Source organism: Glandiceps talaboti, chromosome 2 (genome assembly GCF_964340395.1).
Source record: "Glandiceps talaboti chromosome 2, keGlaTala1.1, whole genome shotgun sequence".
NCBI lineage: Eukaryota > Metazoa > Hemichordata > Enteropneusta > Spengelidae > Glandiceps > Glandiceps talaboti.
Window position 1 is genome coordinate 2,768,545 of NC_135550.1, and position 14,244 is coordinate 2,782,788.

The 14,244-nt window shown below is 35.9% G+C and overlaps 2 protein-coding genes across 3 annotated transcripts in view; one reads left to right on the forward strand and one right to left on the reverse strand.

Moving 5' to 3' along the window:
• LOC144452885 (uncharacterized) overlaps nucleotides 1-4,568 on the reverse strand; it is a 33,209-nt gene extending 28,641 nt beyond the window's left edge. The window contains exon 1 of the mRNA XM_078144090.1: nucleotides 4,480-4,568. The gene's annotated coding sequence lies outside the window, so the exon portion shown is untranslated. The remainder of the gene's footprint in view (nucleotides 1-4,479) is intronic.
• The window catches only part of LOC144452895 (bifunctional lysine-specific demethylase and histidyl-hydroxylase NO66-like), a 62,723-nt gene that overhangs the window by 11,831 nt on the left and 36,648 nt on the right, over nucleotides 1-14,244 (forward strand). Inside the window, exons 1-3 of one of the 2 annotated variants that reach the window (XM_078144102.1) lie at nucleotides 4,622-4,741; nucleotides 5,413-5,668; nucleotides 13,916-14,016. In XM_078144102.1, coding sequence (XP_078000228.1) covers nucleotides 4,679-4,741; nucleotides 5,413-5,668; nucleotides 13,916-14,016 — 420 coding nt within the window. In that variant the 5' untranslated portion in view covers nucleotides 4,622-4,678. Of the gene's footprint in view, nucleotides 1-4,621; nucleotides 4,742-5,412; nucleotides 5,669-13,915; nucleotides 14,017-14,244 lie in introns of those variants that run through there. The other variant, XM_078144111.1, reaches the window with a different exon arrangement.

Here is a 14,244-nt window from a genome sequence, read left to right on the forward strand (position 1 = left end):
ATACATGTAAATGTACCATGTATAGGTAAAATGTAACTTCTAAATGACATTAGAGTTAGGTGCTATTGTTAGTTCAAATAAAAAAGATATACAGTACAGTCATCCTTCCAAACATTTGATCTGAAAAGTTGTTTCTCCATATATTGAATAATGACAATAACTATGTGTAGAAGTGTGATTATTGTAAAGAGTGATAAAATAACATCATAGATTCAAACATTTTCACCCATTTTGTGTTAATCCAACAGAGGGTCTATTATAATGTATATATGATGGGGTTTGACATACAAAAGGTGGGTGTGGGTGCTTCTACATCTTGACTGAAAAGGAAACTTTCCACAAGAATGTTGTTCAATGTACAATTGGTTTAGGTCATGCTTAACTTGTGAAAACTTCAAAAGTACCAATTTTTACCTACTATGAGTCTTAGTCTTATAAAACCATTTTTGGTCCAAATCTTTTATTTTTATTATTATTAGTATTTTTGTGCACTATCATATGCTTAAACCTATTATTGGAGGATAAAAATAGAAGTAATCTTTGATCTGTAAAATGAGATTGATGGCATGCAATACGATTATCAATTATCAGAAGTCTCTAAATATCACCGTCAACACATTTTACACAGTTCATTGTAACAGGTAATTGAATGTTTTATACTGTAAACTGATAGACATACACTTACTTGGTCTGGCCAATAACTTACTTTTCAACATGTATTTTCACAGATTAGATAATGTGTAAAATAATAATAGCAGAATGAATAAAAGCTATGAATAACTGTTTTTGCCTCAGCAATGTACATTGGAGAATCAACTCTTGATCATCATACTTCTAATGCTTAAAAGTCAACAAAGGCGCAGTTGTAATATTGTCTGTCTGGCCGTTGAGGGCACCATATCTACATGTGATGATGGTTACATCTAAACACCCTAAACATTAACAATGTTACACACCCACTGAAGTTAAGTGTATTTGGAGCACGAATCATCAGACGTGAGTGCAGTGTCATAAAGTGACACAAGTCATTAGACTCGTGTCACATTACTGAAACTGCACTCACAGAGATACGACAAACGAAGAGGTGATATCGGGTAGTAACCTCATAATATGAAACAATACCATGATCATATGCAATACTACATTGTATTATCAAACAATACCATTATATGCAATGCTACATTGTATTATCAAACAATACCATTATATGCAATACTATATTGTATTATCAAACAATACCATTATATGCAATACTACATTGTATTATCAAACAATACCATCATATGCAATACTACATTGTATTATCAAACAATACCATTATATGCAATACTATATTGTATTATCAAACAATACCATCATATGCAATACTATATTGTATTATCAAACAATACCATCATATGCAATACTACCGTATTGAAAAAGCCCTAAAAAAACAGCAAATGCTACAATTATTGCAGCTACATTATCCCCTAATACATCCATGCTCATATGAAGACCTGTGTAAAAAAATTCGTTTTTTAAATGTTTACCATTTCTATTGAATGTTATGCCCTTCTTCCTTAAAATTGTTACTGTGCAGTCACTACTCCATCCATGGTGTTATTTTTGAATAGTACTCGCCTCAACTACATTTTGTACTTTTCTCTGTAAATTAAGTTCTTGTAATTTTGGCAAACTATTTTGGTCCGGGTCGGACTCTTGCATTTCATTCTTCAGATGATGGAGGCTCCCCTTATACTTTGGAGTTCCATGTTCAGACATATGGTTTCTGACTTTGCTTGCTGAGTCAACATTTTGACAGCTAAAGGGCATAACATGGAGGTACACCGTTTCAACTATTTATATATCCTTGGGTATGTACATCCAGGAGCAGGACATAATTACATCGACTAAAGGTATAGCTCCAATGTAATGAGCGTTGTTTAAGACTGTGACGGGAACGTGATCGCTCAGCAGGGTGGTTTTATCGGGCCAATTGTTGTAGGTTACGGTCATTCTGCATTCGATAGATGCCCGCCAATTTCAACCTAGCGGGCATTCTGGCCTTGGCAGCTGGAGGGGCAGCCTGCTATCGATCACGTTTCCCACCCTCCCATCGCCACTTGCTTTGTACATTTTATGTCAGTTTTATTGGGTAGCAGAGTTTCTATGTAACTGTAGTGATGTTTTTTTTGATCGTTCACATAGCTATTGTTTTTATGCCATCATACAGTGTATACTATTTAGCCGTATTAGTTCATCTATAGGGACATTGCAATACAAGTATTTTGTCATTGCCATACAGGTTACTCAGATGGAAGTTTAACTCTATTTATAGGGACATTGCAATAACAGTATTTTGTCATTGCCATACATGTTGCTCAGATGAAGTTTTACTCTATTTATAGGGACATTGCAATAACAGTATTTTGTCATTGCCATACAGGTTACTCAGATGGAAGTTTAACTCTATTTATAGGGACATTGCAATAACAGTATTTTGTCATTGCCATACATGTTGCTCAGATGGAAGTTTAACTCTATTTATAGGGACATTGCAATAACAGTATTTTGTCATTGCCATACAGGTTACTCAGATGGAAGTTTAACTCTATTTATAGGGACATTGCAATAACAGTATTTTGTCATTGCCATACAGGTTACTCAGATGGAAGTTTAACTCTATTTATAGGGACATTGCAATAACAGTATTTTGTCATTGCCATACATGTTGCTCAGATGGAAGTTTAACTCTATTTATAGGGACATTGCAATAACAGTATTTTGTCATTGCCATACATGTTGCTCAGATGGAAGTTTAACTCTATTTATAGGGACATTGCAATAACAGTATTTTGTCATTGCCATACATGTTGCTCAGATGGAAGTTTAACTCTATTTATAGGGACATTGCAATAACAGTATTTTGTCATTGCCATACATGTTGCTCAGATGGAAGTTTAACTCTATTTATAGGGACATTGCAATAACAGTATTTTGTCATTGCCATACATGTTACTCAGATGGAAGTTTAACTCTATTTATAGGGACATTGCAATAACAGTATTTTGTCATTGCCATACAGGTTACTCAGATGGAAGTTTAACTCTATTTATAGGGACATTGCAATAACAGTATTTTGTCATTGCCATACATGTTGCTCAGATGGAAGTTTAACTCTATTTATAGGGACATTGCAATAACAGTATTTTGTCATTGCCATACAGGTTACTCAGATGGAAGTTTAACTCTATTTATAGGGACATTGCAATAACAGTATTTTGTCATTGCCATACATGTTGCTCAGATGGAAGTTTAACTCTATTTATAGGGACATTGCAATAACAGTATTTTGTCATTGCCATACAGGTTACTCAGATGGAAGTTTAACTCTATTTATAGGGACATTGCAATAACAGTATTTTGTCATTGCCATACATGTTGCTCAGATGGAAGTTTAACTCTATTTATAGGGACATTGCAATAACAGTATTTTGTCATTGCCATACATGTTGCTCAGATGGAAGTTTAACTCTATTTATAGGGACATTGCAATAACAGTATTTTGTCATTGCCATACATGTTGCTCAGATGGAAGTTTAACTCTATTTATAGGGACATTGCAATAACAGTATTTTGTCATTGCCATACATGTTGCTCAGATGGAAGTTTAACTCTATTTATAGGGACATTGCAATAAAGTATTTTGTCATTGCCATACATGTTACTCAGATGGAAGTTTAACTCTATTTATAGGGACATTGCAATAAAGTATTTTGTCATTGCCATACATGTTACTCAGATGGAAGTTTAACTCTATTTATAGGGACATTGCAATACAATTCTTTGACTTTGTATTTGCTCAGATGGAAGTTTTCTCTGTTTATAGGGACATTGAAATACAACTTTGCTGTTGTTTTGATGTTTGTAGGGGGTATTTTTAGTAGTAGAAATAGGGGGCAGGTGTGCTCCGTTAGTAAGTTTTGTAGTGGTGATAAAGAGTACCCCAAGTTCGCCAAACTCTGCAGTCTCACTGTGCTACTTTGTGTATGTTTGTGTGTGTGTGTGTGGGAGTCAGCAAGTCTTAACCGTTACGTAAGAGGGTTACGCAGTCGAGTTACGTCTCCGTCCGTCCACTGTGAGGGCTGAGACCATAGACAATCTCTATTGTCTCAGTGAGATGGACTTGGACGTCAAGCCCGTCATAGTCCGTAGAACTCGAGAAGATTTCCTTAGTTTCTTTGCAATAACTCCATAATACAAACCACTTCACTAAAATTGCGGCGTATCTCATAATTTATTTGTCTGGAAATAGATTACTCAGAGAAAAATCATGGGCCATGATTCAATAAGAGAAACGCGTCGTTACTAGACAACCTCGGACGCCACCAGGTCATTGCGGGCGGGCTTCTCTGGACATTTTAAGAATCGATAGCAATTAACAAATAGAACATGGGTTGTTAAAGTTACATGATCTTATTTTCACCAACACATACTCACATTTGTTCTTTGGGCCCTTTCAATCTGGTGAACGTTTACATGTTTACAAATGACATCCTCCAACTGCCAGCCATCAGCCATCTTGGAATGTGCGCATGTGTAAAACGATTATAACCTTTGACCTAAAAGTGCCGTTTGAAACTCGCGGACCTTCATCTCATCATATGCACATGGTTCCATTGACTGCCAGCTGCCAAACATGAGTGCAAGAGGGAACAAAAAAGTATCGGCGTTTGCTGTTTTTAAAGCCAGCAAGAACAAGGTACTGCATGATAATGCAGACATGGTTGTATATTATGTGAAAATAGTTTAAATGTCGAAAAAGTCTTTTAATACATCAGTATAATATATGCTAGTATTTGACTAGTATTGTTTTATTCAAATTGTTCCTCATTCGAGTCATTAATTTGGCGGACACTTATACTATAGCCTGGGATACTATAGCTATACCATGGATCGATGTATTAGTGACAGTCTCACTAATATATCCATGACTGTACATACCTTGTTGTTGTTGTTGTTGTTGTTGTTGTTGTTGTTGTTGTTGCTGTTGTTGTTGTTGTTGTTGTTCTTCTTCTTCTTCTTCAATAACATCCCCGATTATTCATGATGTAAGCAGATAAAGATGGTAGACGTGTCAAATATGTCACAGCTCAGTCAGTTCAACAATTTAGGAAATCACACGTACGAGTTGCAAATTGCAGTTGGTCAACAACTGCAACTCGAACAAGAGTTTCTCACTCAGATGTAGAGTAAAGCAGTATCAAGGCAGAGTATATATATCCATCACTTTTGTATGCTGTTAGAAATAAAATATTAGTTCCTTGTTTCCTGAACATGCTGGATTCCTTATTTTTTAATACGTTTTTCACTTGTTTCGTACTACAAATATTTTGGTAATAAATCAAACAATATTAATTTTTTAAATTGCAGCAAGCCAGTTTTGACATTAATAATGATGTAGGAAGTTCAAGGAAAGAGGCAGACAGACCACCACTGGATAAGAAAACACAAAAGGCTATCAGTAAAAGAATAAGACAGTCCCTGAGGAAGAAGACAAAAGAAAGACCTTCTTGTTTACCAGATGATGCTACTACACCTATCACAAATATCAACCCTGTATCACTGAAAAGTATGAAAGATAAAAGTAGCCGCGTTAAATTAAGATCAAGTGGGACTCCAACAACAGGTAAACAATCAATCAATCAATCAATCTTTATTGCATAACAACATGCCATAGCAAGCATGGTAAAGCATACAAAAATGACATACAGAAATCAACTGAATACAATACAATTCTTTAGCCAACTGCTAGAGGACTGTTTACATCAACAAGAAATTTTCCAAGAGGAATTAGGTTTATCATCAGAGGTCAAAATGTGCAAAAAATTACTTTTGTCATTTAAAGAATGAAAATTTGAATTATTTAATAACAAAAAAGAAAAAAGAAAGAAGAAAAAAGTGCCTTTCTTTTATTTGTATAATGAGAACAAAGAACTAAATGATGAAATTCATCTTCTACCATATTTTGACAAAATTTACAGAATCTTTCATCTGCAGGAATCTTAGGAGTAGACCATCTACCCAATTCAATTTGAATATTATAATTCGAAATTCGAAATTTAGTCACTAGTTTTCTACAAACAGGATTTTTAATTTGCAGAAGATATTTCACAAAACCAAAAACTGTTTTGAACAATCTATATGTTCTCATTTTGTTTTTGTCAGTACTGTTTCTTCTAATGTCATCATGTAATTCCCGTACCAAGATTTACAAAATTTTTAACATAAATTATCATGAACCTTCTTGATTATAGAATTAAACATGCACAGATTTGACCACATACTGTTCTCACTATATTTATCAAGTAAATTTCTTAAATAGATGCCCCATTTTGAATAACGCATAGAACTCATGTAGGCTGCTCTCAATAAGCCATCTCCATCAACAATTAATCTGACTATACTAATACTTTAACATCAGTTTAAAGGGCCACTGCAATTCTATTTCTTTCTTTACACTAATATCTTCATACTGCCCCCAAATGAAAGGAATGTATGATTAAATGTTGATTTACTGCATGCGTCATATAGAAATGGGAGGGGGGAAATCTGTACCTCCCAGCCTGCTTCCTTCTACTTTTTTCGTGTTTCCGGAATATGCCGAGCACTCACATGTTAGCAAAGCCAAAGGTGTTGTTTACATTTGTAATATTACATCATCCTTGAGGCCAACCTGGTCTTGGTGTTGTTAGTCTAGCGGCTCACTTTGGCAGTACCATTAGTTAGTGGTTCGACGTTGTGTTTTTGGAGGCTGCAGTAACACAAAGAGTGATTCGATCACCTTACATTTGGCACACATAATGGATATAAACTGAAATTTTAGTCTTCAAAATTGTGTGTTGTTTCGAACATTATGAACCTATTTTGTCAGCCACTGTAAATTCTACACAGACATACGTATGTACCCACAATCATTAACTTGAGAACTTGCAAGGTCAGATTGAAATTTGTACGAAATATAGACCACATAAGGTAGAGACACCAAATTTGGCACACATAATGAATATAAACTAAAATTTTAGTCCTGAAAATCTTGTGTTGTTTCAAGCATCGCAACACACCTTGCCGACAGGACAAAGTTCGACACAGACACAACACAGCTACAATCATTACAGGGTTCGCACGGTCCTGGAAAACCCTGGAAAACCCTGGAATTTCAAACCCTCCCTGGAAAGCCCTGGAAAACCCTGGAAAAATGCGCCCTACCCCTGGAAAACCCTGGAAAATGATCATGATCAATCGATCGATTAATATTGATGATCGTCATGTCTGTGCTCGAGCCACCCATTCATATGATTCTGAATCTCGTATATATAAAATGTGAAATGGCGAAAATATTTTCAAAGTCTTTCGCCACGGTGGTGAATCAAAATTCACACCGATTGAACCCAGACAGTCAAACGATCGTTCCACGAGACACTTTGCCCCACAGACCGTGCCTATGATTAGTTGAATGGGCGCCGCAGTGTTTGTTTCGATCTTGCGTATATTGCTACTCCATACATCTCCCAGTCGTCATTTCAGGGACATGATATTGAAACAGTCCCGGCCGGGGGTAATAGTAGGTCTGTTATTACAAGATTATCGTAACATTGTAGCGAGTATCAAAGCATCAACCCCGATTAGAAATTATTACAAGTTTGGCGCATGAGTCGACATACTAGGCTCAGACATGGCGATACTAGGGCTACGGCCTAGGGAAGTGCAGTTGAATTTCCGGGTTCTGAAAGTACGGTTGTGACTTTTATGTCGTCGATAAATGGGTATTTGTGTTACATGTTCTAAAAGAATAAACTACTGTTTTATGTTGTCGGTACAGTAACATTCGTAAATTGTCAAGTTGAGTTGAGAAATCGCGATGTTCCGCAACTCGTGGCGTCCGTACACAAACATCGAGACGCAATCAATGAATGTATTCAGTTATTCATAGCTCGAAATTTCGTTACGTAAATGACGTTTTTATTCAAAATTTTGAAGAAAAAAATTATTTTAGTTGACTTATAAATCTAGTAACATCAAACCATACAATAACGAGAACAAACTTTAGTTTTTAATTTACTTTTCTGGATGTGTCTGAATTAGACTGACGTATGCTGCGATTCAATCTTACACAATCAATGCACCAGCTTGACGAAACGGCTACTTACGGGGTAGGAGAGAGGTTTCTCCGTGAATCTTAGCGTGCAAACGTGGTTTTGAGACCAACATCTTGCATAATGTCGATTGTCTTTAAAATGTTTTGTGACATATTATGGGAACTGTTGTTAATTTTTTTCGTCCACATCAGACAATTAGATGTCATTCAAAAAATATACTTTAGTGTCGACACCCCTGGAAAATGGCCTAAATCAATATGAATACCCCTGGAAAACTGATGAAAAACCCCTGGAAAGTCCTGGAATTTTGTTTTGCTTTAAGTGTACGAACCCTGCATTAGCATCGACCGTAATTTGACAACTTGCAAATTTCCTGCTATAACATTTATTCAATATAAATACGCAAAACACGAGAAATTACACTATTAACCCAGATTTATTTCAGAAAAGTCCCAAACCTGAATGTCAATATCGTGTCCGAGGTGCTAGATGCTAGATGTGGACCTGGGTTGTTGACCTTCGCCAAAGTGCATCAAGCATGTAAGAGTTGCATTCATAATACACTACAGTGTAGGCCTATTACAGTTCTGGGAACATGATGTAGGCTACCACGTCATGTCAAAACACACTCCAATACATGCAGATCACAGTAACAGCATGTGAATTTACGAGTATTTATAGAAAGTGACAGAACAGTGATGTGCAACATGACGAACCAGACGATATTATACGAGCATTTGCATTGGTGCATTGCCACCCGCAATACTATATAGATGACACATCAAAATGTATGTACTAGATACACATGGATAATATACTGCATGTAAACTCTATCGCCGTCATTCAAACATTCTTTTTCAATGTGCCACTTTGCTTAAGCACTGGAGTGAATTGAATACCACGGAACACGACTACACAACAACACATTGTAAAGACATACTAGTACCAGACAGGACAGGACACTATAGAATACAACTTTAATACCAATTCTTGTTTAAAAGTCTGTCTTGATGTTGTGTAGGTGGCCTGTTACGATCATCATCGCCGGATCCACCCGTAGAACTTTCATTTGTACCATCTGGTTCAAAGGAATAGGGTTCAATAACACTGTCAAAGATGAAAGCTAGGCTGTGATCCTCTTCCCTTGAAAAATCTGACGAACATTCGCCGTCCCGTTCGAAAGATACAGTTTCGAGAACTTGTTGTGACTGAGCCTCCATAGTAATGCATGTTAGGAAGGTGAAGTTCAAGGTTATGTGTTCCTACTATGACGACATAACAGGAATGCTTTCATATGCAAATATAAATACTCCCTCAGCAGAGGGTGTCATGAATGTGGAAGCAGCATAATTTCTAATGAGATTATCACTATTCGTGGTCACTTTTTTCTCTTCAACGCTATAGAAATGTGTTAAGTGGCTATTTTTTATTGATTTGATGAAAAGTGAAAAATAGAATTGCAGTGGCCCTTTAATTAAAGTGAAATTAACAGGAAAACAACCTAATTCTCCAACAATACCACATCTTGATACCTTCTTAGAAACCCCAAGGAGAAATCTATAAAACGAAAAACTAATATCATCAAGAAAGTTTATCTTGCTATCAATTTCATAACCTCAAACTTCACAGCCGTAAGTCATAATAGGAACAATTAAACAATCAAAGAGATCTAAAGCCACATCAATAGAAATACTCTCATTAGGAGAAATAGTTCTACGTAAACTAAAGAGAGCTAAGCTTTAAGTTATTGAAGTTTTGTTTAAATTTACCATTAGCAGAAATAATGATACCAACAGTATTCTCTTACATTGTCAATAGTAATACTGTCAAAATAAAATTTCACACCCTTAATTAATTGATTTCCTTTATTAAATACAATGACTTTTGCTTTCTTAACATTGATGGTTAATCTCCACTTTGTACAAAAATGATGTAATTTATCTAAGCTACTTTGCAGCCCAACTTTAGTTTCAGTGGACAATGATAGATCATCAGCATATAAAAGACAATTCAGAGACAGAGTTGTAAGTTTCACAGGGCTGTCGTTCAAATAAAAAATAGACAGTAAATCATTTAAAAAGATGTTCAATAAAGTTGGACTTAAGTGACATCCTTGTTTAAAGCCCAAGGTGCAACCAGGCTATGTGCCCATGCTACAGAAGTAGGTTTCCGCATGTGCAACGGAATACGTTTGTTTATCTGGGAGGAGCATTTGGTTAATCCGACACAGGTAGTTTATCAACATATTAGTGGTTGTTCACACATATTGGTTTAATACATGAAGTTCTTGCCTAATCCAAAAGAGTCCCTTGTTATATTTTTTCAAGTGCAGTGTTTCTGCTACGTTTTTTTCCGGTGCGTACATATTGCCAGACACCTAGTCTGGGTGAAACACGTATTTCTGTAAACTAAGTTATACATAAAAATTATAGCCCCCCAAAAATATATATTGAGGGATCTGTTCTAACACGATCCAAACACTGTTACACAGTGACAATTTGTGTAATTGAAATTGTAAACTGATATTCTTGGGTACGAACTAACTTACTTACTTGTATCATTTGTACAAGGTATGAGATTACAGTTGCACACGTACACGTACATGTACACTAGCGTTGGCATTTGGTCGATCGTTATGTAAATTTGATTAAGGGGATTATGGGTAATGAATGCATATGCGGGAAATTCAAACTGCTGTAAGGAGCACTGACTTTGCCCTCATAGTCATATCTTCATCCCATTTTGCACTGAAAAAGTTTTACATAACTCTCATATTTCATATATACTGAGTCTAAATATATAGTGATTACAACTGAGTAGAAATAACTGACGTTAACTAAGTTTGGTAGTCAATATAGCAGGTTTACCATCAAACTGAAAATTTGTTTCAAATTTGTCTAGTAAAAACCGATGGCCCAGTTGTCAATTAGGCTTACAAGTAACACAAAACATGATAAGACACTGTGAATAGTGCAAATAAACAACGTGGTGCGAAATGCCAAATACCAAATGCAAACAATACAAGTGAACAAAAGGGTCTGTATGCACTCTATTAGCCCGATCTTTTGCCTAAAATCAAGCTCACATGTACGAACGGTACGTGAAAATGATACATTGTTATTGAAATAGAATGATATTACAATGAAACCAAAATGTTTCTCTGTTCCTCAGTTTGATCGATATACGTTCTGGGTTGCTACATTCCTTAATAAAATCACAATTTCATTCTACAACTTTTTGTGTGCGCGCCAAGTGTTTTCTGTCAAGTAGTTGTGTCTTTGGCGTACCTAGTAGTCATATCAGTGATGTAGATAATAGCCGGTTACTGGTCCATCTATAAGTATAACAGTTGTGGGACCGGCTTAGGAAAGTACTCAAACCTGACGATCTTTGAAAAAAGTTCGGAAAATTAAATATGAGTTGCACAGAAGTACTAATAGCAACTAAAAATACCCAAAGTGTAAAAAAAAAAGAAATTAATTCATTATTATTTGGAAATCATTTGGGATATAATTTGAATGGGTTGACGCAGTAACTTTCAATAGCAAGATTTTAAAACCACTTGTCCAACAGGAAGTTGCACTAGTCTGGGGCTTTGGATCACCATAATTTTTTAACCCCTGTGTTGCCTCTGCAGTTGTCTTCACTGAAGTAGGGAGGGTTATTTTTGTGTTTTCCCACGGATCTGCAGACTGCATGGGCTGGACAAACACACAAAAAACGGGGGGGGGGGGGGGGGGGGGGGGGGTCATGATCAGAATCAATTCTTTCTTTTTTTTTGCCTTATGATCACGAATGTAATCTATTATCTTGTAGGTTGCCAGTACGACCATTAAAATCACCAAGCAAAATTACATCCCCTTGAGAAGAGTAACTAAAAATTTCAGACGGAAGAGAATCAAAATAATCATTATTAGTGTGACAACACACACTGATAGCTATACAATAATTCTCTTTCTATGTAACATGTTCTTGTGTACAAACAAATACCCCTTGGGGAGAAAATGATTAAAAAGGATGTGATGAATTGGTTGATCTAATGTAGGAAGGAACATTTATGTAAATTCACATTTTATCATCTACAATAGAAATACACAGTAAACTAATAAAATAGTAAAATTCATTTTAGCATGATAGAGTCAAGATTTTGATGATAACAAATTACCAATCTGACCGAACACAATTTATTTACATAATGTTTTCCGTCATTTCTAACTTGCTGTCAGCCACTGCACATGATCCCCTATGATTACGTTGTCCGCCATCTTGTAATGACGTTAATCATGGTTTGGGGCATGATTGTGATTGGTATTTAGCAAACGCAAAATCATGATTATGATTGTGTAAATCGAACGCGCCCCTGTTATATCACAGACAACTAAGAAGGCAGATTGGCAACAAGCCTTCTCTCATTGTTCGATCATAGCCTCGGGTAAACATTACTCTGTTGTCATGGAAATAACTTTCCAATGTGTGAATCTGCCTGAATTCAATATAGTCTCGCATAAATCAACAAACCACACGATACTACGTGATATTTCGATGGGAAAGTTTGCTATCCTACTGACAGAATCATCAAATGTAATAGACGACTTGCAATATCGGCACTTGAACTCTCATGCGAACTTGAAGCCGACTCAGATCAATTATCATTGACAAATAAACACATATCATCTCTTGTTGTTGACTGACGCTATATACATAAATATGTGTTGGCATGATGCAGGTAATATTCCAGGTCACAGTAGACACAACACTGTTGCGACAAAAGTTAGTGTTGCATCTTTTTATGTTGATTGGGACAGGGGTACATGCATGTTATGAATCAATTAAAATAAAAACAATTGACTCTCAGTACCATGGTGGAAAGCAAAACATACAATAAGACGACACATTGATTTCCAAGAAAAATTACAATCATAGTCAGTAATACTGAAGATATTTTATGATGTGCAGCTAGCTTGCCTTCTTTATTATTGTAAAACATCATTTTCAAAGCATTTTGTATGTTTTCCGTCGTATAGTTTGACTTTGATCATGGCCACACTTGTACCGCAGTGGGGTCAGTGGGAACTCCGCTCCGGTAAATTGATCGAGGAACCTGTTAACAGCTTGTGTATTCTTTTTGACATGGGTGATGAATGCAGACCCTCATGTAAATGTCGGAAATGTTACGACTATTGAATAAAGTATGTACTTTTCTGACAAAAATCCCAGTGGGTAGGACGAAAATCCCAGAGTGGAACTTACTATACCGATAGAACCTGAAGAAGGGCTCCAGTAGCTTTCGGTGTAACGTTGAAAGTGCTAGAGACCCTTGTAGCGTACCCAAGGCAAGGATCAAGCTGTTAATCCAACAGATTAACACCTCGAACAATAGCCATTACCACACTGTCTTCTTAGTTGTCTGTGGTTATATATACACAGCATATATAAACATCTCATCTCAAACAAATGACAGATTTTTTATTCCAGTTTTAATTTACCAAAGACAATGTGAAATTTTTGAATCTAATTTCTGAATACCATAATAAATTTGACTTGAAAAAGACAACAGATCCCCCAGCAGCACATTTACTACGTTTATGATGAAAAGAGCAATCAGACCTGAAAAAGTTATAACCATTCAAAGAGATATCATGTTGTGACTTTGAAAGCCAAGTTCTTGTACACAAAAAATATCAAATTTGTTTACAATTATGATTTGTTCCAGGAATTACTAATGGAAATTATGATTTGTTCCAGGAATTATTAATGGCAATTATGATTTGTTCCAGGAATTACTAATGGAAATTCTAGAGTTAGAGAGAAAGAAGATGAAGATGATGGCAGTGAACAAAGACCAGTGAAGAGAAGGAAGATGAATGATCATAAGAAGGTTTGAATATCTGCTTCCTCTGATAATAAAAAGTTGGAAAATAAATGTGAACATTTTTGATTTGTGAGAATACCATATTTGAACTAGACAGTCTGGAGTGAACAAGGTCACATCAGGACCTGTATTACATGTAGGTCAGGAGACATGACGATACAAGATTTGGTGATTGAAGTACAAAATATAAAAAATTGACAGGAAAGTACAATCATGCAAGATAGAAAGTAGGAA